Raw genomic sequence first — 27,428 nt, forward strand, 5'->3', positions numbered from 1 at the left:
AGAAGTTCTCACTCAAACAGGGCTTTTCCACCTGTAGAACAGCTACAGACAGCATAAACACAGCCCAGGCTCTGCACTGCCAGCTGAAGGCATGGTTTTGATGGTAGGAAGCTTTTCGCACAGAAATAGCTTCAGGAATCAGTAATTTTCATAGGGTTACACCACGTCGCTTTCACAATGCATCTGAACCTTGTACGTGGCTTTATACACCAAACCTCGACTAAGCAGCACAGGAAGGACAGCGGGATGCTTTGATGAGTTGCCTGACTGTCACCTTCTATAAAGGCAGCGATGGGGTTTCTGCAGAAGGACCCAGCCCTCCGCAGCCCCGCCTGCCGCCCACCCTGGGACCTCAGTAACAGCTCTCGCTACTCAGCAAGGGGAGGCCCCCCATTCAGGGGCTTCTCCAGCTGGTTTTGGGGAGGTTCTTCCAACTTGTGCGAAGGCCACGAAACCTCGCTGTTTAGTTGAGCTGAAAGAGCCTGTTCACCGACGACGAGTGCTAAATGCTGAAGGTTTTAATGGTGCTTGTGGCGGTTGATGCTGCAAAGGCACTCAGATCTGGTCCTAAACTTCATGGGACCTACTATGGCACCGGACTGAATGCAGAGTGCCAGAAGTTGTAACGGCATTTGGACTAATGCTCCAAGTAATGACATGTGGAACTAGTTATGGTAACTACTCCCAGCGCAGACACACGGCAGACTGAAAACTCAACTAATTCACTGACACAGGCGTACAAATTGGAAAGCTCAATGCTGAAGAGACAACAGGACAAATCACAGGGCTACTCGTAAAACAAACACCATAGAAACAACATTGTAGAAAATAAATAAAATTAAAACCTCAGCATTATCCAATTCAATGGTAATCTGCTGGAAAAGAAAGAAGAGGAAGAATTGAAAGCATGCGTTAGTAAGATAAATTACAAGTAAATTTCATGCTAGGATCTTATAATTCATTTAACACTTCAATGCTGCAATCCAACATTGTGAGTACTTTACAGTCGGCATGAGTAACATTTGCAAGCGCTGGGATGCGGTGGGTTAGGGAACCAACACTGCTGGAAGCGCTGCGCCAGGCAGCTTCGGAGGCAGGATGTGCCCGGCTTTCTTCCCGTGCCAAGGGACAAACCACACGGGCTGGCCGACCGAGATCCAAGAACTTCACCCTTGGGCATAAGAGTCGCCACCAGCGCGAGCTGTGAGCAGGAGGAGTGCAGAGGCTGGATTTCCAGTTTGGGAAGAGAAATGGAGTTCTAAAACACAAGTCCTGCAGAACGGAGGCTAATCATCTGGTAGGCACCCAGAAAGACGTGTATGAATGACATGTTTCAGCAAAGTAAGAAACTTGGGTCTAGCCTACACTGTCAACGTAGTAAAGTTTTCTGCCTATTAAATATACCACAGTATGCTACCCATCACTGAGCGAGCCTGAGCGTGTGCCAAGACGAGGAGTCTCTAGCAATATGTAAAACTTCGAGCCTTCCCACAGGCTTCTGCGCATCTGTGTTCTCACCACGGTTTTTGCACGCTGCAGAGGAATCCCAGCTGTTTAATGAAGGCCCTCGCTAATGGGAGCGGACAACACTGCGTTCTCATTACGTTTCCCACCTACAGAAGGGACAAGCGCACAGGCCAGGAGGGTGTGGCATTTTTATTATTTGTGCTGGAAGATGTAGTGCGAGAGGAGGAGTACAAACTTTTTATAAAGCAGATTGTTCCAGCGAGCGCCACATGGCGTTACAGCAAAATCACACGCGATGCCAAAACTTGCGCGGCGCTCCGCTGCTGAACATTACTTCGAAGCGACTGCTGTCAATTCTGTGAACATCTGACCGACAAGCAATATTGTTTACACGATCGATATAGGGGCCACAAGAATAAGTTTTGCCACCTCTAAGGATGCGTGGACTCCTGCATTTAGAGTGGGTGCATGAGGGCTTTTTTGTCTTTTTTCTTTTTTTTCCTTTTTTTTTTAAAATACTCCAGGATGATTTTAAAAACAAAAGGTATTGCCTTGAAGTGGTGACTAAATACAGTTATATGAGTCACAAGGGAGAATAAATACGATTGCACTTCTCACAGCCAGACAGTAAAAGCTGTTCTACTACTACTAGCAGTCTATCTGTAAGCAATCAGCTGCTTTTTCATATTCGGAAATCCACTTCACAGACACGCATATTCTTATCTTGCATTATGTAACTGATCGACTGTTTCCGAAATTAATGCCTTTTCTACACTTTGAAGATTTTGAGAATCTTGTAGGGTTCTCCATGGTCTGAATGGTGCAAGTTATGTGAACTGCATCTTCTAGAAATACTCTTTCACCTCAGTTGGCCAAATAAAACCTAAGGAACTCCTGTAAATGATTTTCCATTTCGAAAAGTCTCCGAGTGGCATATTGCATTTAAAAGAAAAAAAAACCTCAAAGCTCTCGGGGTTTTCTTGGTGTACAGTATATATAATACATACAGTATATATCATCCATCCTTTCTATGACTTAAGGTGACCTTCAACAGCCTCTCTTGGCTGTTTTTGAACAGGAGAACATACACTGATGTGTTAAAGTGTAATCCCAAATCTAGGATTACACTGAATCTTTTACAACCCCAGCTTTGGCCAACGGGAAATAATCAGCACTCTGCACTTGCTAAAGAGGATCAGCTAGCCCAAACCCCTTTTGTGGGAGCAGACTAACTTGTGCAGGCTACAACCAGCCCCTTTCCAGATCAGACTCGTACTGCTTTGCAAGTGGCTTAGTAAAGGGACCTCGAGGAGAGGACAGAAGGTCTCCACAGGGCTTCATCTTGTGCTGTAGTGACCCAGCCCAAGATACTGCCACTGCAGCAGCAAAGGACAACGTGTTGAAAGTGGGTTGAAACCTGCAGTTGCTGCCCTTTCCCACCTACCCTTCTCAGCCCACATTTATATGCTTCTTTCTTGCAGCCGATTAGGGCATTCTCCCAATGTCAATGAGTTTATTAAAAAAGTACTGCTACTGGAAAGTGAAAAGAACTCCCTAGACAGGACTGCAGGTCTAAGGCAAAGCAGCAGCAGTGGCCGGGAGGTGGGCTGGACCTCTGGCAGCCAAGAGGGAGTAGCAGCACGTGGGAAGAGCGTTCCCTGGCAGGGCAGGGAGCACAGCACAGGCCATCCCTACCCTTCGGGCATTTTCCTAGGAGTCTCCCGCTCACTCACGGCGCTGCCGTGTGCTCAGCTGGGCGTGCTCGGGTAACAGCCCACACACATACACGTGCACACCCACATGCACATAGCCTCCTTGCTCCATTTGCTCTCCCTCCTCCAGGTCCCTGCGTGCTGGAGTGCGAGCGCCTGCCTCTTGCTGGACTGGCACCGGAGCGCTGTGCTCTGCTCCTGCGTCCTCCTCGTTTCCAGCTAGGCTAGCCAAAGCAGGCATCACACGTGACACCCCAGCTGGCCCAGCGATGCTCTGGGCTCCTCTGCCTTCAGAGCATCTCCCTCCCTTGCAGCTGCAGCTACAGCAATAAACAATTCTTATTATACAACTCTCTCGCCTCTAAAGCCTATTCCCTTTTGTGCTGCGAATTTAGCGCATTGCAACAACTTTAAACCCTCCTGCAGTGAGAATTGGATACGAGACACCATCTGCTCCCGGGCACAGACTCCCAGTTGCAGCGAGCCTCCTTCCACACCAGTGCTTCCCCCCAGTCCCAACTGGCAATTCGCAGTTGCTCACGAGCGTGTTCACTGGGAGGGTATAGTGCTCCGCGCACCTACCGTGGGGCATGGTAATAACCTGGGTTGTTTCAAAATGCATGAGACACCTTAGACTAGGATTTTGAGATTGGCTGTAGGAACGCCGAGGTACACATATGTGCATACACACTTCTGATGCAAATAGAGAATAGGTCTGACCCACACAAAAACGTTCTTCTCAACACGACAAAGGAATTGTAGGTAGAAAGGGAAAGAAAAAACAAACACGGGTGGGTGTACAGACAGTTTCCATCTATAATTCACAAGACGACAACTCAGATGCATATAAATTCAAATTAAACTACAGAATATCACCTTGTTGCAAGGTTATACGACCTGCTGAAGAGTCACCTAGACCCACGGGGCAGATAAAGAGGTTATATCCTTCATAAAAAGGTAACAAAATTAGATATTTTTACAGTGCCAGCAACTGCAGGAATTAGACTTAAACTTGCAAGTCTAAAGTAGAAAAGCAACAGAAACAAGCTTACCTTTCAAACTGCATTTGAAGTTATTAGTTGACTAAAAATGTTTTGTTCCTGATCCAGTACGGAAATGCTTACACATACAAAACACAGCTTGAAAGAGCAAGAATTTTATTTTCCTTTACTGAATAATAAAGACAGTGTTTAACACAGAATGATGAACTGTAAATTACGTTACCTTCTCTCCATAGCCTCTATCTTTGGTCATCATTTCCCTGAGCGTCTGTAATACTTTAATACATAGTTTCTCCTCATTCTCCTCTAGCAGCTGTTTAGTATGCTTTATTAACCTGGAAATAACCAATCAATCACAGTTCGTTTTAGTACTAACATTCTAAAATGGCATAAGATATACGTGGCTATCTTACTTAATTGGTTTAAGCTGAAAACAAGTTTCATTATCATACCATTATACAACCATCTTGGGGACATTCTCTCAAGAGCGACATTGAACCAGCTACCGAGGCTTTGGTGAAGCCGTGAAGGGAACTGCATCCCCCCAGCAGGAGGACAGCCAGAGGAAACCCTCCGACTATAGGCAGAAAGGAGTCAGGGGAAGGGGCAGTGGGATTTAGGACTTGCTGGTCCTCCAGCACAAACACTTAACAGTAAGAAACAGAACTATTCCACATACTACTTCGTTAAAAAGAAAATACACTGAACCATCTGGGTGGCGCCGTTAGAAATCCATCCTACCCAGCGTTTGTTTGTTACTCTGGTACTTAGTTTCCATAAACTCTCCATAGAATCCACCCCTCCAGGAGGTGATCTGAGAAGCTGGATTCTGCTCTGAATTGCCCTCTAAGTGACCTTGTAATCTTTCCTTTTCCTTCCCTCCAGATTTGGGTGGCGTCTGCACTGGGTGATGCACATGACAACAACCCATTCTGACACACTTACCCAGCACTAAGTGCTACAAGATCAAGCACCTCGCAAACATGACCAGGGTTGAAGGTAGGGATAGAACAACAGGGATTAGCTCATCATTTTTCAATTGTTTATACTACTGTTCGTGACACTTCTATCCTGCAGCATTAGCTGCGCATATCCTGAGCATTAGCTGCGTGCATCAAGCGGTCTTTCCCCAAAGACAGTCTGTCCCCAAGACAAACTGCATTTCCCATATCATGAAACACTCTGCTTTGCATGCAGCTGGGCAAGAGGGCACCGTTCCACAGGGGGTGGAAAAACTGGGAAAAGCCAAGCATTTAAAAAAAAAAAAAACCCCAACAAGCCAGACTTTGGGACAACTTACTTGCAAATGAAACCTCCACTTTCACATTTCCTCCTTGCATCTGTGTTCTCCGGGAAGAGCAGTTCAGGCCTGTGAAGCACATCTACCAGGACTGATAACTCTGCCTGGACAAGAGGACGTAGGCGATCCTCCAGAGCCGATACTATGTCCTACAATATAATCAAATCAAGATTTTAAACTTAAATACATATGGAAATTAATTTTACAAACCACAAAGGAGGGATGGGACAGTTAGGTCTGCCCTGCCTGGATAAACTAGACCAAGGATCTCAGAGTTTGGTGGGCTAAGACTTCCACTTTTATCATTTAGTAGTTGTCTTTAAAAGGGGAGCCCTGATTTCCAGCAGTCCCCCAGACTCCTTAGCTCCCCTTCCCTCCCCCTCTCTGGAGGTGCTCTTGTTCATACAGGGGAAAGAGAAAAAACACCGAGTCAAAGCTTCACTGAAACTCTGTGATAACAATCAGGTTATTTACGCTTACGTGAGCTGACAAAACAAAAAAAAGTACTACTGTTGAAAATCATTCGAAAAATAAAATCCTTCCTCTTTTCACTGATGTTTGGAAAGCTGTAGCTACCTTAAAACAAACCCACATTTATCCTGACACTTAAACAAGCAGAAAATACTGACATACCTCTGAAGCCAGAGAGGAAGTTTAATCAAATTGAAACGGACAAATAGACAGGAATGGATGAAGAAGGAGAAGCTAATTCAATGAGAATGGGTCGGGCAGTAGTTATTACATGATGTAATACAAGTTTACGTAAAGTTAGTTAGAACTGTTTGCCAGAAAAAGCTTTTGGCCGGAGAATGAATCTTCAAAGGATAAAGGCATCATCTGAGGTGATGGATTTCATTTGGTATAAAGAAGGCCTTATTGAACTGTCCACAGATCTCAACACAGAATATAGCTGTAACAGATCGATCCTGATTTCTAACACGAAGTGTTCTGTTTCAGCAGTCATTTTAGCAAAAACAGTATGGGCATGCACACTCTCTGTTTCAGGGAATGACTGTGGCTGCAACTGGTTCACAAGGAACCGACAGATCTATTTGTTTCAAGCTCTGCAGTGGTTTCCAGGCAGGGCTGTGGCACCTTTCGTTGTACTGAGGGTTTTGGTGTACAAGGAGCAAAGCACTGGAGGAGTCTGGAAAGGTTGTGATGATGAAAAAATCCTGTCTTATTAAAGAGATATTACTAATGGTGGAACAAGAATACTTTAAGTACCACTAGCTTCAAATATCAACATCTCCTAGGATGAGCACTTCTATACCCATTCGCCACACACGTTCAATTACCTGTCTTGATACGACGGTTTACATTTGATTTTATATACAGCATTGCAATATTATTATATTCAGCATCAGCTACCTTGATTACCGTGTGGCATTTTGACTAGTTAATTCATTCCCAAATGTCTTTCTGCTTAGTGAATTCCTCCTTTTGTGTAGGCATGCAAGTAAGTGCTTCTCAAATGAAAAGGGTGCTGCGTAGTCACCTGTAATCTTTCAATTATGTTTCGATAATCCCTGGAGGCAGCGAGCACCGAGTCTCTGCGGGCAGCATTCCTTGCAGTCATTCGCCAGTTCATTGCAGTCTTCTGTACAATGTTATGAGACTTCAGAAAGAGATTGTTGACCTGACTGTCCAAGTCTACAGGAATTGCAATTGCACGGCTTTTTGCTGCAACAAGCAGAAGTTTGTAAGAATCGGATCCTTCAGCCCACGTGTTACAACCAGTGCAAGAACAAGACGAACTCCACTTGCAATTCCTTCTACAATTGCCTTCATGTGCACCTTAAACGACGCAACACTCAGACCCTGGGTAATGGGTCAGACCTCTCTGTAGCATTATGTTTAAAGGCTTTCACACCTTGGAGCTGTTTACTGTCTTCCAAGCGTGGGAGCAGGAATCTGTCCTTACACACATACTCCCAACATCTCATACTAACACGCACGTACACCCATCCAACAGAATTTGGCCTCGTATCCAGTACAAATTACTCTTCTTGCTACCAGAAGTGGAGCAAATTACTGGGAGGAGCGGCACAGAACTATTTCCCTGTTGCAGACCAACAGGACTGCGGAGATTTTTGAGGTTAACGGGAGAAAGCACTTCAAGTTACAGTGACAGCACCTATTGCTCAACCATGACAATATATCAGCGTAACTCTAGCTTTGTACTATGCCTTGGCACCAAGGTACCTGCAAGTGGCACCTGCGGGAAGTAAACCGCAGCTTCTTTTTGGAAGGATGACATGCGAGCAGCAAATACGGGATGAGCACGTTAGCAGCAGTTAGTTCTGATTACATCCTTTTCTTACCTACATCTGAGAGGACCCGAATGCAGCTTTCCACTGATGCCTTTTGGCTTGGCATTAACCAGTTGCAGTGGTACACTCTGAACACGCCTTGCAGCAACTGTACAAACACAGGTTGGCGAGTCTAGAACACAAGGTTAAAGGAAAGAAAAGTCAAACTCATCGTGCTGCATTGAGATGCATCAGCATCACCTTGAGGTGATACGGGTTACCGGCTTCAGCCATGACTCTGCACACCAGTCATTTCTAACTGGTCTGCATCCACTTGTTAGGCAACTTCTTGTTGTAGACAGCATATCTACCACACGATCAGCAACTGAATGGAAAGGGTGGGAACAAAGGCTGGAAGGGAAATATTAAATAGATGACTTCTAAAGCATAAAGCCTCAAGTAATTGAAGCCTGACTAAGCTAAGGAAATAAGCAGTCATCCTCATCTGTTTAATCAGAGTTATCAGCAAATCCTAGGCAGAGGAGATTCTTCATTTAGCATTGACCAGTAGCTGACTCAATAATCCACAGGTAAATGGGACCTTGCTTTTGGCTAAACAACAGCACAGCTCCAGAGTTGAAAACTCATCATTTCAAGTATTATTAGCTGGTACCTAATTTACTGAAGAAACCAGCTGTGTTTTTGTTACTTTGAACACAGGTAGTAGTTAGTGGTAAACACTACAGCTGCTATGGATCAGCCAAAATGAGGGTGTGGTTTTTAGCCCTGGCTTTCGCAAGGTGATCTTCCACTATAGATGGGTGAGGTACTCCAACACACACATGCACAGGAGCTCTCCTCTTTCATCTTTACAACGTCCCAACAATATTGACCAAAACTCCCTGTTTGGTTTTGTACAGGAATTATTTAGTAGAACAATTCATTTATTTTACCTGTAGAAAGAGTATTTTAAATATTTCAAATGAACCTACATTGACAGGGAATACCCCCGTGCCCCTGTGTCTACGAGCTATGTAATGTTTCTATCAGCTACGTGACCTACACCACAGTGCAAAGCCCACAAGACTTAGGAACCAGTGAAAAAATACCTCTTTTATTCTGGTCAAGATTAATGCCTGTTTGTAAGAAAAAGTGGAGTTAGATGAAAAAGCCAAATCTATTAGATATCTCAATCTATTAGATCAGTTCATCAAATAACACCATTGCGAAACGTACAAAAGTTAAAGCAAAATTCAAGAACTAAAAATTACTGAGAGGCAAATACCTATTATCCTTTCCAGAAAAGAGCCAAACACCAAAACCATGGCAGACAGTTCTCCGAGGGCACTGAAAATACCTACACTTCTGGATTTAAGCCACTCACGTATTCCTTTCAGTTTACGTTTAAAGACTTCTCGGCCTTAAAAAGCTGCAGAGATGTTTCATTTACTTAAACTAGGTCAATAAATCAAATAAGAAATTTTCTCCATGTTCCACATGCCTCCGACTGCACTTGCGAAGGAAAGCCTTGGGCAGCAGCACCCTTAGGAGGCAAGCAGGCTAAGCAGTACTTGCTAAAGAGGAAAAGTTTTGGACAGCTGTTCTTTCAAAAGATATATTTATGTTCCCCTAATCTTATATTATTTGAAGCGCATGACAGACGTACAAGGTGTTCCTTGAACAAGCAAGGCTGGTCCTGACTCAAAGGAGGTACGACTTAAGTCGAACAAGCCGTAACACGAAACAACATGAGACAAGAAGAGGCTCGCACGGGAAGAAACGAGATGACAAGGTGCAGCGGAATGGACGGGGAGTGACTGAATCCAAAGGCAACGCACAGGAGAGTGGCAACAATCACTCGCCTACGGAGACAGCGGCACCAGATCAGGTAGCGGCGGCTGCAGACTGCCCTGCAGCATCTCAGGCAGGAGGGAAAAATCCCACCCGGAGGAGTGATGCACACACCCGGGTGGTCCGGCGGGCTGGACTCCTCAGGTGGGAGGGTCCCCGGTTATGAGCAAGAGTCATGACAGGCAGAGAAAGGCAGAGAAATGGAGCTTTTAACTTAGAGAGGTAGAGGAAAGATGAATCTAGGATAAGAGAGAACTATCAACTGGGATAGTAAGAGATGTGAAATAAGTTACTTCATCCTGCTAGACAAAGAGAGATTGAGAAACTAAACAAAAGCCGCTGACAGGTAAAATTAACAGATCGCTAGAATACGATGGTAAGGAGGTATATTGAAATGCTGTACACTCAGAGATGACAATTAAAAGCATGACAGGGAAGAGAGGAGAAGGGCAGAGCCCAGGGGACAAGGCTAAACGATCTCAGTTTCTCATTTTTTTTGATGAAGTTTTGACAAACTAGCACGGAGACTGACACCGCAATAGCGGCTGACATTTTAAAGTCACACGAGGAGCAAATTAACTGCTGGACTGCTCGGACTTGCGTGAGTCAAGACAGAACCCTAATAAAGTTGCTCAGCCCCAACAGAGCTGCTGCAGCTCCCTGCACTCTCGCAGGCAATGCCCACAGTTTGACAGCTTAAGAGCGTTTGAGCCAATCTCAAAGGCAGCTCTGTTGCTTTCAGTGTGCGTCTCCTTGTCTGGATAAGGAGGGCTGTCTAAGCTGACGAGAAGCAGGGCTGTGCTGAATGCTAAACACACGGTAGATCAGGCTGGCCACTGGTCATGCAGACATGGGCCAAACGCGTGTCCTGACTCGAGGCGGGCAGACTGTCAGCACAAGAGGTACGGGCAGTCAGTCGGGGACAAGCTGGAACGTCGCTGCTCATACTGAGCAGGAGGAAGCCTTTACCTGATGCCCGGTCACGCAGCAGCGTTATGTACACCTCCCCGCAGCGCTGCAGTCACCCAGGCAGCACACCGCGATCCAGAGGGTTAGCATGAATTCTTTGATGAGGGCCTGACACATCAAATCGCCCGCAGCCCTTTATGGCCACTTTTGGGAACCAGGTGCCTCCTAACCTGCTGCCAGCTGCGTTCAATTACAAACCTGGAGTTTGCACGGTGAACAACTGCCTTTGGCACGAAGAGGTTGCATCAAGTTTCAACAGCTACCACACTCAAACCTCTGACAGACCTGCCAGGCACCTGACCACTCCACCCACACTCCTCCCAAAAAGTTATTTATGAATACATGAATGATGTTATCTTTGTGCTGCTATACAAATATTAGGGGAATGTCTTGACACTGCTGTTCCGCAGTGGAAATCTCTACCTTCTGTCACTTCACAGATGTTTCAAGCTTCTCCTCCACATTTCCCCAACTTTTGAACAAGACAAAAATAACTCAGCTTAAAGAAACACACTAGAGCTTTTGGAAATTTTTTGGTTTTGAAGGAAATTAGACTCTTCCTATAAAAACAGGCTTTCTTTAAACAGTCACCATTGCACCCTCTGTAACTCAACACCCTCTCCTTCACCTTCTTTCTTCATGGCACCCTGGAGAACTCACTGCCACGCCACTGTTTTACCACAGTTTGGCACGCTGGCTGTCTAGCAATTGCTGAGCAAAACTGCTTGTTTGCTCTCCTACACCTGCCCACATCATCCTAGTCAACTGTACTCTGATCGAAGGCCACAAGAAGGACAACCGAAGCCCTGAGATGCAACTGCAATACAAATCATAGAAAAAAAAAAATCCTTCATTTCCCTACTTGCGGTGTGATTTTCTCACCTGGAACCTGATAAAGACATGGAGAAACTCTCTCCAAAAGACCTGTGTGATCTTGGTGGTAGTACAGAGTTGAATCTTCTAGTGAAGTAATGTGACGCTTCAGCCTCTCTAGAAAAAAATGTGCGTTCTGATCTATAAATCTTTCCACTTCTACAGGAAAACAAACATCCTGGTCAGAAAGAATACGTATCTGCTCCCCCGTTACAAATGACGTGTTTCTTCTAAACTGGTAAAAGGAACCGAAGCGGAATGAACATAATTGCATTTGCAGCATATTTTCACTTTTCTGTTTCTCTACATTTTCCTACCTGCAAAGTAGTGCTCTGATCAGAGAATGGGGAACTGAAGAAGGTGGTGACTATACTCATGACTATTTCTGTAACGTACTTCTCCAATATGGAGTCAGCATGCTTTCTGTCGCTGGTGTTGTTACAAGCCTGCAAGACAATTCATTCTTAGGTCAGAAGCAGCCTAACCAAGGTATAATCAAGTACAGCAGACTGGAATTCTTGATTTCGCACTGTTCTAGTCAGAGCAATTCCCAGCCACGATGATATTTCTGATGCTTGGATCGCTGGACTTCCAGCGCACACAAAAGCAGAAGCCCAACACCGTTACTGTTTTAATGTGTTGGCATCTGGCGTGTTTAGGGGACAGGGAAACAAACCAGAGTGCCTTAGAGGAAAGAAAGTAGTAGGGTAGGGAGGACGGAGGTGTAATGCTTTCGTATGGGGAAATACTTGGAATCCCAGGCAAAAAGCCATATGGCCAAACAAATGCCAAGCTTGGAAAAAAATTTGTCCTGACCTGCCAAAAATTGTTGACTATTGCTCAGGAAGGAGCTGACTATCCTGGCCAGAATAAGCAAGCCAGGTGGCAGAACAGAAAAAGGCATTAGACAAAAGATCAGGGTGTGGGGCTTTTCTGAGGTTTGTTGGTTGTTTTTTTTTTCTTTTGAAAAGGAAAATATTAATGTGTTCCATTGAATATGACTAATGAAATCCACAGGCGTAAGGAAAAGAAGGCACACATAAATTTGAAGGAACACAGTATTCAAAGTACTTATTGCCTTCATCCACTGTTGTGTCTTATTCCTACTGCTCTACACTAAATAGTTCATTTAAGCTTTTTTAATTCAGTTCCTAGACACAGAAATCATTACCCGACAGATGTCAACCAGGAAGTTCTCAAATAGCTTCCACATATGATTACTGGTGTAAATCTCTTTCATTTCTACTTCTGTGTCCACATAGCAGTGATTCAAGAAGTTGATGTACGCAATTTTGACCTTAAAGTGGAGGAAAAAAAATAACATTAAAAAAAACCCCAAATGATACGATGAATTAATATAATGTCACTTTAAAACTGCTATATAAATAATTTGTAATTCTTCCTTTTATTTAAGCACTGGTGAAATTTAATGCCATGAATAGCAAGGCATCATCCAATAAAAAACACCAGGATTATTGCAGACAAAACGTCAGCATAATAATCATTTCCAGCTCTACAGAACCATCTGTTCAAGGTTAGCGGCACAGTCCATAAACCTCTCTGCCTCAAGAACCCTATAAAACAACCAAATACAGCATCACACCCCCATTTTAAGGGCAAGGAAACAAACATAAAAGGATTTAACTGAATCCAGGTTCACTGGGGGGGCCGGTAGCACAACCAGGGAAGGAATCCAGTTTCCCAGCTCACAGCTTGCTGCCCACCTTGCACCACCACCCTTCCCAGGCCAGACTCAGCAATACCCAATCTCTCTCACGCAAAGCCAGCACGTTTCAAGTACATATAGGCCAGGGCCTCCAAAGAGCCCTCACCTCAGGTATGCAATCCTCGTGGGTTACTACCCTAACAATGTCATCCAAAGGAAGAAGGGAGTTGCATTTTATTTCTGTGTAGACATTTTTGCCTTCCGTGCACACAGCAAGCAGTTCTACTAAGTGGATGTGGTACATCAGCGGGCTGTTTTCATCCATCCGATCTCTCTCTGATCTCATCATTTGCACCAAAGTCTGGAAGGAGGCTCTGTCATTGTAAAACACTAGGACGTCTTCTCCTGCATTCACCAGCTACCGAGAAAGGAAAATACTCCATCAGCAGATCAAAGCCTGGGCATCTCCCCCCATCCTCCCCTCATCTGTGGGCTGTTACAGCACAAATCCCGATTAGCTTTTCTTTAGACACTTAAAAGGAGCGCAGCCCACCGAGTCAGCCGGGCATTCCTCTTGCGCTCCCTTCACGGGATAGAGGGCTCGAGTATGCCATCTTCTCTTAAAGAATTTACCACTTCTGAACTGCTGAAGAACTTCAAAAGTCAGCCCAACTGACTGCTTAGACAGAAGTTGTGCCAAAAAGCTTGTGACTTTCCATTGTGCTTTTTTATTTCACATATGTTGCCTCAGCTGACTCTAACACAGCTAGCTGGAGATACACCGTGCTGTTCAGAGAAACGCCCCAGGGGCACGCCGCATGGGAGGACTGCAGGGCTCAGTAATTCCACCCTTTGGAACAAACATCATCAATTTAACATGTCACTCGCTGGCCTTGGAAAGTCACACACTGAAGATTTCTATCACCTTCACATTTGAGGCCCGGATGGCCACGTTTCCAGAGCAGTTCAGGCCTCCTCTAACTCCATGAAGGCAATGAGAAGCAGCAAAAACCGAGACCTGGGCTGGGCTCTTCTGAGCACGCAGCCGGAGGGACCCGAGGCAGTCGTCCTGCAGGGTTTGTGGCAAACAGCTAGGTAAAAGGCTAAGGCAACCCCCGAGGCAACCCCCTTTTCTCAGCAGCTGCCCACCCCCCGTGGAAGCCGACTGCTGAGCATCTCACAAACTTGATTCTGCATTGAGAAGCTCACGAAACCCATTCCTGAACCGAATGACAAAATATGGATGACTTTTGATCATTCTAATAAGATTGATACACAGAAGTCGGAACTTGACAAATCTGGTCCTCGGGCTCCCCCTGCTGAGGAGGCCAATAAAAATCCCATCACACACGTAGATATGCTGTCGAAACAGATCACGTCCAATATCCAACTTAAAGGGATTTATTCACTCTTCTCTTACCTCTCCCTTCTGTCCTGACACGCTGATTTCCCAGTTACCCACAACATCTAAATTTCTGAAGACCCACAGACCTTCTCTCCCCTTCAGCACTTAAGTAGCTGAATATGTAGGTCTTGGTAAGATAAGAATTGCCCATCAAAATACTATCATGGTAAAATTTTCCTTCTGCATTAGTGATTTTAAAATTAAACTCTTTCTACGCTACCCAATTTTGCTTCATAAGCCCACCTAGACTCTACTGTGCAGAGGCCTGGAAAATTAATAACCAACCACTCGATACACCTATAGGTGAAGAGCTCAGAAAGCTTTCAGTCACAAAAAAGCCCCTGCTTTCTGGTAGCTGTATGCTCTTTTTGCATTGTGAGAGCTGTCAGCTTCTTGGCAGTCCCAGAAGCGAGAGGATCAATTTGTCATTTTCACCAAATGGTATGTGAAAACTTCTGTTCAGACCTTGCAAATCTCTGCAGCTCTCACCTCAGCCATTACCATATCTTGGCATTTCTTAATGAATTTTCCTTCCGCCTTGACAATTGTCTGCAGGAACTTTATGTACTGAACATTTCTGCCATGTGTTTCGATACAGTGGACAAAGTGTTGAACAACGCGTTCATTAATCTCACTGCAAAGCTGGAAGTTATTCATGAAAATGTGCCGCATTGTTACTGCTTCCAGAATCTAAAGGAGGGGATGAAAGAAAGAAAAATCAGAAAATAAGCAAACCATCAAACCCACACAGAGGTCAACACTCCTGCAGGGCGACTGAAAAGAACATTTCTAAGGACCTAATCTTTCAATACAACAGCTCCTATCTAAGCCTATTTTTCAGTCCACTTCAGCCTCTTGAACTTTCTACAGTGAAATGGTCTTAAACAGACCTTGCCAACTTTCGAGTCATCAGAATGAAAACAAAATGTGACCCCTTCAACCGATCTTGCATCAGAAGAGGCCCAGAGGCAATCACCAAGGGCAATCCACTCTCTTTTCTTGCTAGAAAGAAAATAAATCATGCCATGAGGTTATTCTTACCCCTGGGTTAAGGAACAGGTTTATGTGCTTGTGCAGCAATGCCTGGTTCTGTTGGTTGCCAGCACAGAAGTTCTGTAAAAACTCGTGTGCAAGCTTCATTATCTCCTGCATCCTCGTGTCTTCAGCCTGTGATTGCACAACAAATAAGATGGGGTTAAAAAGAATCCGAAGGGTCACTTTCAGGTGAGTACTGGATGAGCCGCAGCTCCAGCTCTGCAAGGGAACTGTCAACATCTCTCACACTCCAAAGAAAAACAAACCTCCACCCAGTTCACAGACATCAGGGATGAGTCTGGCCTGCTCCACAGTTTTAAAGATCATCAGAAATGAAGACCATAACAGAAATTACAGTAGTTTGTTCTCTAAAATTGCATACTCCATGGCCAAGGCTGCCAGCAACGTGCTTTAGTCACTTTTACACTTCTGAACATACCAGTACGTTGGCCAAACCACACATCACCACCTTGGGGCTACACAGGAAAATTGCCATGTTCCACTGAAATGCATTTCAGCAGCGACAGATAGGTAGTTCATGGCAAAGAAGAGATGGAAAGTTGTTATTGCAACAGCTAAGCCCAATTTACATTTACTGGAATCCGCACGCTACTTGCATGCTTCCAAGTACAGTTCAGGAGTCGGTGCCTTTCCTCTGACATCAGAGTGGATAACCAGTCCACTGCTGGTATAAAATGCAGTTTGGAAAATTAGTGTCTGCTTTTGTTTTTAAGGAGTTTAGCATATTTCCAAGGGTGAAACACCTTCCACACTGCCTGGCCAACATATATTCACATGTATGGGACAGAAAGGTGACAAGAGGTATTGGACGGTGTTTTTGCTGCCGATTTTTTTAGCAAAATATGAAGCAAGACAGCATGAGACTTAGCTTGACGTTAATCAAGGCTACTGTCTAGAATTATCAGTTCTCAAACCTGTACAGTTTGGAACAGAAGACAGTGGGGTGACCAGGGAAATGTGAAGAGCTCCCTCACCCACACCATGATAAGTACCTGTCACCTGTGACTAATGGGCAGCCAACACGATGAACTCCGCGTGTGCCTCATCAGCACAGTGCGGTGCTGCGCAAGCTCGAGCCGCACCGCAACCCAGGGCGGGCTTCAAACTGCACCGCTGACATTACATGGCATGCTGATACCGCTAATTACGAACAGCAGACCTCGCCTGGACAGCCAGCTGATATTCATTCATTTCTAAAGGGGGGTCTGGGACTCCACAACTGGGGGTGGTGTCTGTGTCTAATTACTGGGCAGACCTGCTGATAAATCCCTTAGTGTCCCCATGGATGGCTGTCATACATCTACCTTGTAGCAATAACGAGGGTCTTGCTCCCACCAACACAGCTTAACTTCAAGGCAGCACACACCTCCCATGAAAAGCTGAGAGTAGGGCCTTGGTCTCACTCTGAGCTACAATGAACAAGTATTTCTTCAGGAAATAATGCGTAACACTGCACAGTCAAACATTTCAAACAAGCAAAGCTTATGTAAGCTCCCCGTTATTTCTGAAGCTATTTCATAGACTGTGAGGCTACATAAAATAGCCTCTGGGAATCCAATATAAAGACAGAAGGTTCAGGAATATTCAGAGGAGGGATTAGCCCATCATCATGACACGAAGCAATGCGACAGCCGTACAGAAAGCCGACCTTTTCGTAAGGGATCTGCAGCAGCTCCAGCACAACAGCATGAGCTCCCATGTTCCTCAGAAGTCGCTGCTGCTGCTTACGGCTTTTCCTGACCGAGGCACCTTCCTGAACACAGAGCTTGCTGAGCCGCAGCAGGATCTGGAAGAGAGACTTGCTTTAGAGCCGGAATTCTGAGTTTTATTTTAGAGCGTGCCAGGTGGATCCCAGACAGCAGCAACGGTGAAAACATGCGTCTGGATGGACCAGAGCAGCCCTATGCAGCAAAATCAGGTTTTGGGGTCTCAAGGTGAAGAGCTAAGACCAGACTAAGGCCTGGCTGCCCCTGCAACATCAGCAGAGGTACAAAAGGACTGAGCTGGAACAGTCACCAGGAAACATGGGAGCAGAAGGCAGCAATGGTGCCTGCTGCCCCTTGAGCTGGAGCCAGCACCCCCCTCGCCACCCCTCCGGGGACGCAGCAGCCGGCACAGCCTTGTGCCATTCAGCACAGGCAAGGGAAGCAGTTTACTGGCCCGGGCAGCACCCACGGCATCTCTGACTGGGGCTGGTCCTGCAGAATTCAGCCATGTCAAGTGAAGCCGGCAGCAGGCTCCGCAGTACGGAGCCACAGAAAGACCATTAGCTCACGCGCCACCAATGCCAACGCGTGCTCTTTGTCAGGTGTTTTTTAAATTAAGTTTCAACAGTACTGAGGTTTTGAGTGCAAGGTACTCAGGACAGGGCAAATTAAATAGCTTCTCCACTTGCTTACTTCCTTCATAGCCTTTAACAATAAAAATATTGTGTTACCATTGAAACAGAGGCAAAATGTCGCGTTTCTCACTAATCCATTCTTAGGAAAGAATACACGTCGTGCTTATTATATTCCTGGCTTCTCATTCAAGCTGGGCTTTGTTATTACTCAGCAAATAGTCTCCACAATGGAAGAGTGACTCAGACTTTCCTGGGTGCCTCCCTCTGACTGCAGCTCTCCAGAACTGGGTTAGTCATTTACACTTGCATTTAACTATCACGAAGCAAAGTTTTACCTCTTTTACTACACGGTAGTTGTAGCTGCTGGTACTTTCAGGTTTTTGGGACTTGCTGTGACCTTCCTGAGGATAAAAATCAGACAATTTATTAGTAGCTTATACTATTGTCTTCATGAAGGCTACAATTACCGTTCAAGGATAGTGCCCGCTCTCGTCCTGGAAAGGAGGGTCATCCTTCAGTTTTCTGACAGTCTCAGAAAAATACATATGATTATCCTGTCATGTCAAATTAACCTCTATAACATAAAATAAGGTGAGGGTGGGATGATTTTAGGGATAGCAACCTGCTGTCCTTTCCGTTGCTTGTCGCATTCTGTCTGTAATTAAGCCTCCCCCAAAAAACCTTCCTACTTTCTCTCCCTCCCTACTATTATTAAACTGTCGTTGCACAGGTATCAAGAGATGCCTCACAGTACTACGCACAAGGAAAGCAACAAGTAAATTACTTTCATTTACTTCCAACAATAAATGTTCATAACCCAGAGACTATTTCTTGAATTCCCTCACCCAGACTATGTGATTGCAAATTATATGGAGGCAAAAGGCGTTTAATTAGTTCTAAGCCAGATGTGCATGCCAAGGAAGTCCCATACTATCAGGTACAGATAAAGCACCGTTCTGTCATTTAATTATAGTGCCACGATTCAAAACGCACCACCTGAAGAGTTCACAGCTCTGCCCTTAATGTTATTTGAGGTACTTTCGGCCATACAAAACCCGTACAATCTGCCAGCGCTGAAAGGACACAACTCGGGAGCCAGTGCAAACCCAAACCAACTGCTCTCTCAGAGCCTGAAGATGACACTTCAGTGGCTGCTAATCCTAACAGTTTCCACTTGAGACTAACTGGCATCAACTAGCTCAAGTTGACGAGTTTCTCTTATGCTTGCCTTACTCTAAACTCAATACAGACAGCCTCACCAGGCTATGTAGCGTGCTGGAAAGACGGCTTTTTTTGGTCACATTTCTGGAAGCAGTTACACCTTCATAACATATTCATAGAATCATAGAATCGTTTAGGTTAGAAAAGACCTTTAAGATCATCAAGTCCAACCGTTAACCCAGTACTGCCAAGCCCACCACTAAACCATGGCCCTCAGCACCACATCTACATGTCTTTTACATACCTCCAGGGATGGCAACTCTACCACTTCCCTGGGCAGCCTGTTCCAATGCTCGACAACCCCTTTGGTGAAGAAATTTTTCCTAATATCCAATCTAAAAAGCCCCCCCGGTGCAACTTGAGGCCATTTCCTCATATCCTATCACTTGTTACTCGGGAGAAGAGACTTGTGACTGGCCACCAACTGGATTTAGCTCCGTTCACCACAACTCTCTGGGCTTGGCCATCCAGCCAGTTTTTCACACAGCGAAGAGTACGCCCATCCAAGCCACGAGCTGCCAGCTTCTCCAGGAGAATGCTGTGGGAAACTGTGTCAAAGGCTTTACTAAAGCCTAGGTAGACAACATCCACAGCCTTTCCCTTGTCCGCTAAGTGGGCCACCTTGTCATAGAAGGAGATCAGGTTGGTCAAACAGGACCTGCCTTTTCATAAACCTGTGCTGGCTGGGCCTGATCCGCTGGTTGTCCTGTACATGCCATACGATGGCACTCAGGATGATCTGGTCCATGACCCTCCCTGGCACCAAGGTCAGACTGACAGGCCTGTAGCTCCCCAAATCCTCCTTCCAGCCCTTCCTGTAGATGGGTGTCACATTTGCTAATCTCCAGTCCACTAGGACCTTCCCTAATAGCCAGGACTCCTGACAGATGACGGAAAGTGGCTTGGTGAGCACTTTCACCAGCTCGCTCATTACGCTTGCGTGGATCTCATCCCGATTTGCGTGGGTTGAACTGGTGTAGCAGGTTGCTAACCATTTCCTCTTGGATTAGGGGGCCTTCATTCTGCTCCCCACCCCTGCATACCTGGAGAACAGGTGGTCTTACTATTAAAGACAGAAGCAAAGAAGGCATTAAGTACATCAGCCTTTTCCTCATCCTTTGTCACCGAGTTTCCCCCCACATCCAATAAAGGACTAAGATACTCCTTAGCCCTCCTTTTATTGCCAATATATTTATAGAACCATTTTTCTTTCTTTTACGACAGTAGCCAGATCAAGTTCCAGCTGGGCTTTGGCCCTTCTGATTTTCTCCCTGCATAACCTCACGACATCCTTGTAGTCCTCCTGAGTTGCCTGCCCCTGCTTCCAAAGGTCAAAAACTCTCCTTTTTTTCCTAAGTTCCAGCCAAAGCTCTCTGTTCAGCCAGGCTGTTGCTCTTCCCCACCGGTTCGTCTTACAGCACATGGGGACAGCCTGCTCCTGCACCTTTAAGCCTTCCTAAAGAATGCCCAGCCTTCCTGGACCCCTTTGCCCTTCAGGACTGCCTCCCAGGGGACTCTACCAACTGGTCTCCTGAACAGGCCAAAGTCTGCCCTCTGGAAGTCCAAGGTAACAGTCCTGCTAAGCCCCATCCTTACTTCTCCAAGACTAAAAACTCCATTTTGTAATCGCTATGCCCAGGATGGCCTCCAACCATCACATCACCCACAAGTCCTTTGCTCACCACCAGCAGGTCCAGCAGGCACCTTCCCTAGTTGGCTCCCTCACCAGCTGTCAGTGTCAGGAAGGTCTCTTCCACACACTCCAGGAACCTCCAAGCCTGTTTCCTCTCTGCAGGAAGGTCTCTTCCACACACTCCAGGAACCTCCAAGCCTGTTTCCTCTCTGCTGTACTGTATTTCCAGCAGACATCTGTTAGGTTTAAGTCCCCCACGAGAACAAGGGCTAGCAATCGTGAGGCTTGTCCCAGCTGCCTATAGAATATTTCATCCACCTCTTCATCCTGCTTGGGTGGTCTATAAGAGACTTCCACCATGATATCTGCCTTGTGGGTAAGAATCAGGGGGAAGGCCAACAAATACTCAACCCTATTATCACCATCATTAAGCTCTAGACAATCAAAACACCCCCTGACTTACAGATCTACCCCCACTGCCTCTCCTGCCATGCCTATCTCTTCTGAAGAGTTCATAGCCACCCATTGAAGCACTCTGGTTGTGTGAGTCATCCCACCATGTTTCTGTGACAGCAATTGTATCATAGTTTTCCAGCTGCACAATGGCTTCCAGCTCCTCCTGTCTGATGCCCATGCTGCGTGCGTTGGTGTAGATGTGCTTCAGCTGGGCTACTGATCCCGCCACCTTTTTTGGAGGGAGAAACCCTAATTCCTAGTGACCATTCTCAGGCAATTCTGTGGTTTCTAACACATCCATTACCCCCGTGTCTTTGCTGCTGCATGGATCTCCATATTAGCATGTGAATTTGGGCAAACACAACCTAATTACCTCTTTTTTCTTGTGTTCGTTTTCACCTTGCACTCCATCCATAGCCTCATCGGGACCTTGGCCTTTGTACACCCAAAGCTCCGATTTTTCCACAATAGACCTCAGCTGGTCCAAGTCTTGCTTTATCTGCTTGTAGTTGTCAACGTCTTGGCTGGTAACAAGCAGTTGAACCTTACATGAATGCAATCCATTAGTTGCACAAAAGGATTGTTTTTAGCTGCAATATATACATTCAGATGAGGAATAACGCTCTTAATACACACGCATACCTGCTTAAAAGCTTGAAGGACTTCTTGTCTCTGACTAAAGTGCCGGAAGAGTAGCTGAAGTGCTCCAGACACCAGAGGAGGATAATCATGCATTGTTAAATGCAACAAAACTCTGAGAAATGTTCTGCCACCATGATCGTCCAAATCCAGTGGTGTATTCTCCTCACTGAAAGCAGAGCATAGGAGTTAACTAGCATATTAAGCTGAATGTCCCAGCAGGTTCTTAAGTCCAGTCAGCAGTGGCAGAAAGCCTTTTCCTTACTTGTAGATAAGGCGGAAATTTATCAAATCAAGTGCTATCTTAAGAAACACAGGGACTTTTGGTGTACTGCTTAACAGGGAGGCTATTCCAGAATCTCATCAATCATGGTTCACTCAGCTTACATTATCCAACTCACATTTTTGGGGGGTCAAACTATGCCAAAGTATTTGTCCCTATATCAGCCTCACCCTATTGCTCAGACAGTTCTTGCCCATTCCCAGTACTAATCTTTCTCACTATTTCTGAAATAAAACCCTACCTCAGTATCCAGGTTGCAATGCTAATTATGTCAAGCACTTGAAATCCTCCTTTTCCCTCTCTTCCCCCTGTGCCTCTTTTCTGAGCGTGAGACACTCACATTCTATTTTTTTTTTTTTTTCCTATCAGTGGCCCCTGAACCTTCTCCGCATTTTGCTTCCGACTGAGTCTGCACATGCTTAGATTAAAAATTCTGGTTATTAATTCTGTAAGCGAATCTCTCTCCCCCTTCTGCTTCATTTAAGAAGTAGTTATCTTCAGTTTACGGAAAACTGCAGCTCTGAGCAGCTTAAGGACAAGCTCAGGTACTTGGAGACCGTCACTGACTTGCTGTCCTGTGATTTAAGAAAGGATATAAGCTGCTCTGGAAGGCAGGCAGGGATGGAAGGTACAGCTTGCTTTGTTCTGCCATGCTTATGCAGTTTAATGCTGCATTATACAAAAAAAAAGGATGGCTAAATATATATCTGTCTCAGAAGTCCCAGGTCCTTGCCTACACAAACTTTTCCACCTAAGATTTTACTGCAGCATTCAGCTTCGATGCACTAATCCTCCAGCTTGGCTGTCACCCACAAAAGCAAAGCCCTCCCATGAAGATCCTTCTGGCTGAAGGACCCCTGCCTGTGGCTTCTCCTCCAAGTGGACACTATGAGCTGTATCAAAGGCATTTCAGGAAAAGGAAGCCCAGGTAACCACGGCAGCTGTTTCCAATCTTTTCCCAGTTACGACCTCACTTTCAACTGCAATCCCCACTCCTCAGGAGTCCTGAGGGCTGCAGCCTGGGAACACCTGAGCTACCCCTCGATTAGCACTAGTAAGAGATACTTTCCTTCCACCGAAGATCCCCTCAGCTTGTTCTTCAATGTGTTCAAAGTCTAGGGCTCCTGAGAAAACAGACAAATACATTATTTCAGAGTTGCACCGAAGAGGTTTTTACAGCCTAAAACCATTTTAAGTGACAAGTGGTGATGTAGCTGTAAACAAGAGGGTCATAACAAGCTAAAGGGAATGCTGGCAGATTACTGAAGCAGCCTGCTAAGATAACATGAGACAATAAATTAACCTGTTCTCAGCTCACAAATTAAACTGCATAATCACTTCAGCAATGTCCAGGCTTATTCTTCCCGTGCCTATTTTTAGATGGCACCAGCATCATTCCAGGACAGTGATGGGACCTGGTGTCATTCAGACGGGGCCAGCCACAAGAAATACCAAACTTCAGCCTTGAGAAGTTCTAAAGCAATAAATTCAGCAGTGACAGCAATACCCCGGTGGCTCAAGAGACGAAAAGGTCTTTGCATTTTTCAGTGTGAGGTATATATTATCCCATAGGCAGTGACCGATATTCTGAACTCAAAAGACTAAAAATGGTGAAACAGTGTCGGAGCTCTCAATCTTTCACAAGTATTTGCAAAGGGGAACGGAAAGAGCATGGGGATTTTATATCTTTGCCAAAAACATATACCTTCTTTCTTCTAAAGTTCAGCTGGCAGAAAGAGCTCTCGCTCTCCCCGCCAGCCCCGTTTCGAAGGCCCTGGCATGCCGGGGGGCTGGACAGGCAGCTCAAGAAAAAAAGTGAACACATCCCCTGTAAAGTGGGATCAAAGGAAACAGTCTCCTCCCTTTGAAGACTTCACACCTAAACCACATTCTCCCTAACTTTCTCCTTTGCATCTAGCGATACAGTCCCCAAATTGAGGGAGGAACACTGTTTTCTGTCTAATAAGGTGCAATTTTAAAGTCCATTTACATTCCTACATGGTTCAGCTCCTAACTACAGGACCCTTCCCCTGGAAAGCAATACAGCAATTGACAACACCCCATCTACCCAGCCTACCGGCTGTCCTGCTTTCCATTTAGAACAACACTGGACATGAGAAGCTCCTCAACAGCTTACTTTCATACCCTTGCCTAGCAGCACAGAGATACGACACCTCCCGATCTCTTGCCTTCCTTTGGAAAAGAGAAATTTGGGTGGGTAGAGGCATCAGGCCAGGGAAAAGGGGTGCAGGAAATCAGATTACTTCGGGGACCCTTCTCCTTCACCCAGAAACAGGACTAGAAGAGACTTAATTTGGACTTGATGACAGATCACACGTGATAGTGTTTATTTCAGGCTTTCTTTGAAGGATGCATCTCAGGCTCTTGGTCACACTTGACACATGGAAACACATAAGAGAAAGCGTACGAAAAATATCCTGGGCTTTGTTCGGGGTATATGGAAATGATCCCTACTGTTATGCCTGCTTTAATGGGACCCTTCATATGCTGAAGCAAGAACCTGCATCAATTATCCAATTGGCACCTCTAAGGTTCCAGAGTCTTCCCTAACCCCCACAAATTCATCCTTTGCAAAATAACTAACCTGGTACGTTAGCTGGCATTTCTTGATTACTGCTTCCAGTGGGCGATTCAGACATCTGGGCATTGCTTTCATCAAATTCATGTTTAAATATACACAGTAGGCAAGAGATTCTGTAGTCCAATCTCACATTCAAAATAAACTGATAATACAAAAGTAGTAAAAATGCTGAAGTAACATGCCTGTTTCCAAGCACATGTGCAGACAATTTACACACAATGCAGCGCTACAAACATGCAAGATCAACATAGTAAAAGCGTGGATTTCACTTGAAGAGGTACGCAAATATTTTCTTGAAAATCCCCAGAATTCAGTGATTTTTTTTCCCCCCACTGATTTCCATGAGCATATGATACGCACACGGTAATAAATACTTATGAGCAGAAGATTTTGGCAGCGTTTCGATCCCTCGTTACTGCCCAACGCAGGCATCCTCACCCGGCCCGCCCCCAGGAAAGGAAAGCAGCATTTCTCTCTCCGCTCTGAAACCAGCGGGGACCTGACAGACAAGCGCTGCTGTCCTCCTCGCACCGACTCCCCGGGCGCCGCGGCAGCGCAAGCCGAACACGAGCCGCTGCCGCTAGCGCACCATCGCAGCCTGCTGCTGCCACACAACAGCCACCAGTTCAGGCGGCTGCACTGGCCGGTGCCAGTGAAACCTCCCGAGTAAGAGAGACCACCTTCTCGGCAGCCTTCCTCCCCTCTTGAGGGAAGCCGTACAATGCAAAGAACACTTGCAGTTCTCTCAGATTTACGGGAAAACAACGCCAGTTTTAATAACCCACGGTAACAGGGGGAATACTGGCACTCTAAAATATCCCACTGCACATGCCAGGCCATAAGACAAGTTCTGGCTTCAACTAAAATTAGCAATGGTGAAAGGAAGTGAATCAAGCCTCCCCTACGTGCTGCATCTGCTGCTGAGGGGAAGGGCATAACCTGAAACTCAGCTACGTGCGAAACCTCCCACGGGGGCACAGGGAAGGTACACCATGGCTTTCCCGCTGCTTCGCATGCTTTCGCCCACAAGGCTTTTGCAGCGTTCTGGCCTCCCTGAACTTGCCCATGCAGTTACCGAAGAGAAAAAGGACTCCTACACTGAGGGAGGGAAGGCGGATTTCAGTGCAGTAATTCTGTGGCAACGTCAAGATCAAACCAGCGCCGTGGAAAAGGGGAAAAACTTTTCTCGCTGTGTCCTGAAGACTTAGGAGTGAGCAAGTGAGAAAAGCCAGACAGAAGTGGAAGAGACGGCGAGGCTGGCAAACGTGCAGGGATAAAAAGAACATTCCAGGCTGATGGCTGTACGAGGAGTGTCAAGGGTCTCCCCCTTCCTTGGGGCACTTAACAACGGCCCTGTATATTCAGAGAAATTACTCAGACGGAAAGGTGGAAGACGAGCTCTCCACTTACACAAGTCAGATATTCACAAATCACCATTAAATACACAGATGTCTATTGCAAACTTGTTTCTATTAAATTGTTTCAGCAATGGCATAATACCGTCATATGCAGCGCGAGTGCTGCGTGCCTGAAGGAGCCACCCTTGTAAGGCTTCTCCAGTTTGAGAGGGGCACATGCAAGGCAGGAGCGAATTCAAAGGCAGCAGGGCACTGCGTTAACGCTTAAAGACGGCACAAGACGCGACACTAGTCTGCGTTGCCAGTACCTGAAGTATTTCGATGATCTTCAGCTTTGTGTCCATAACCAGGATGTCCTCTTTCTCAGGTTCGCTCTGCTTGACGTTACCCTCAGGAGCGGCAGCCAGCGGAGTCATGGGCAAGAACCCACCGCCTCTGAGCACCACCTGGGTCATCAGCTCACCGACTCCGTGGATTGATCTCATCACATTGCTCCCTTCAGAGAGGTAGGCAAACAGGTAAGGTTATGATGGTGTAATGGGACTGCAATAACAGGGCAAGGACCCTTCGCATCCTATGGAAAGAAATAGTCTCAACATTAAACAAGGCCAGGCAGACACCTAAACCCCTGGAACATATGGGAGCCAACAGAGGCACCGCAGTACTGTCAGAAACCCCTTGCTCTCCCCCTCTTTCACCGTAGGCATTACTCAGCTTTACAACCGAGCCATGGACAGAAAGGAGCAGAAGATTTCGAACCCACGTCGATGTTTTGAGATGAGCTAGAAACTACCAAAGAACGGCCTCTTCTGGCAATCATTTTTCAGTCTTACCTTTACTTTCCTCGCCTTTTGCCATCTTGGTAATAGGGAAGATGGTAGTGATGTGCACACAGTCTAGTATAGCAAGGAGGATTTTGGTTAGTCTGAGGAGGTCGCAGAAGTTGTAGAAACCAAAATAGATCAGATTTCTGGCTAAGTTAACAACCTACCAAAATAATAACAAAAAGCCTGATTAATACTAAATATTTCGCTACCACAATCAATTTGTCATAACAGTGAAATCAAGGCACTATCTGCGAGTCATATGCTTATCATAGTACCTTGTAATTCCATAAGACTGTATAGTTCCACATTTTATCAGGAAGTTTTCTACTTGCCTACAAATACTGCAAGGCCTGGAGTAACAGCCTCTACCTGCAGTTGCTATTCTATAGCTACAGAATCATACATATTTGTCTCATTACAGAAGAGGTAAGATATGTCAAGACTAAAGGGAATGTGCAGATGCTTCTTACGGTTTTGTCTTACAAAAAAAAAAAACATATCGCACATCTGAAGCCT

The 27,428-nt window shown here is 45.7% G+C and overlaps 1 protein-coding gene across 7 annotated transcripts in view; it reads right to left on the reverse strand.

Annotated features, from left to right (window-relative positions):
* ITPR1 (inositol 1,4,5-trisphosphate receptor type 1) overlaps window positions 1–27,428 on the reverse strand; it is a 180,732-nt gene that overhangs the window by 78,944 nt on the left and 74,360 nt on the right. For 4 of the 7 annotated variants that reach the window (XM_075095602.1, XM_075095599.1, XM_075095604.1 and 1 more), the window contains 17 exons: window positions 26,919–27,072; window positions 26,394–26,581; window positions 24,731–24,869; window positions 23,195–23,249; window positions 21,846–22,011; window positions 21,577–21,747; window positions 18,229–18,294; window positions 17,201–17,338; window positions 15,538–15,663; window positions 14,986–15,186; window positions 13,258–13,509; window positions 12,597–12,722; window positions 11,743–11,871; window positions 7,805–7,925; window positions 6,979–7,163; window positions 5,481–5,629; window positions 4,404–4,515 (listed from right to left, as the gene is read on the reverse strand). In XM_075095602.1, coding sequence (XP_074951703.1) covers window positions 4,404–4,515; window positions 5,481–5,629; window positions 6,979–7,163; window positions 7,805–7,925; window positions 11,743–11,871; window positions 12,597–12,722; window positions 13,258–13,509; window positions 14,986–15,186; window positions 15,538–15,663; window positions 17,201–17,338; window positions 18,229–18,294; window positions 21,577–21,747; window positions 21,846–22,011; window positions 23,195–23,249; window positions 24,731–24,869; window positions 26,394–26,581; window positions 26,919–27,072 — 2,478 coding nt within the window. Of the gene's footprint in view, window positions 1–845; window positions 873–4,403; window positions 4,516–5,480; window positions 5,630–6,978; window positions 7,164–7,804; window positions 7,926–11,742; window positions 11,872–12,596; window positions 12,723–13,257; window positions 13,510–14,985; window positions 15,187–15,537; window positions 15,664–17,200; window positions 17,339–18,228; window positions 18,295–21,576; window positions 21,748–21,845; window positions 22,012–23,190; window positions 23,250–24,730; window positions 24,870–26,393; window positions 26,582–26,918; window positions 27,073–27,428 lie in introns of all 7 variants that reach the window. The other 3 variants (XM_075095603.1, XM_075095601.1, XM_075095606.1) reach the window with 2 other exon arrangements.

The sequence above is a fragment of the Phalacrocorax aristotelis genome, chromosome 6, assembly GCF_949628215.1.
Source record: "Phalacrocorax aristotelis chromosome 6, bGulAri2.1, whole genome shotgun sequence".
Taxonomy (NCBI): Eukaryota; Metazoa; Chordata; class Aves; order Suliformes; family Phalacrocoracidae; genus Phalacrocorax; species Phalacrocorax aristotelis.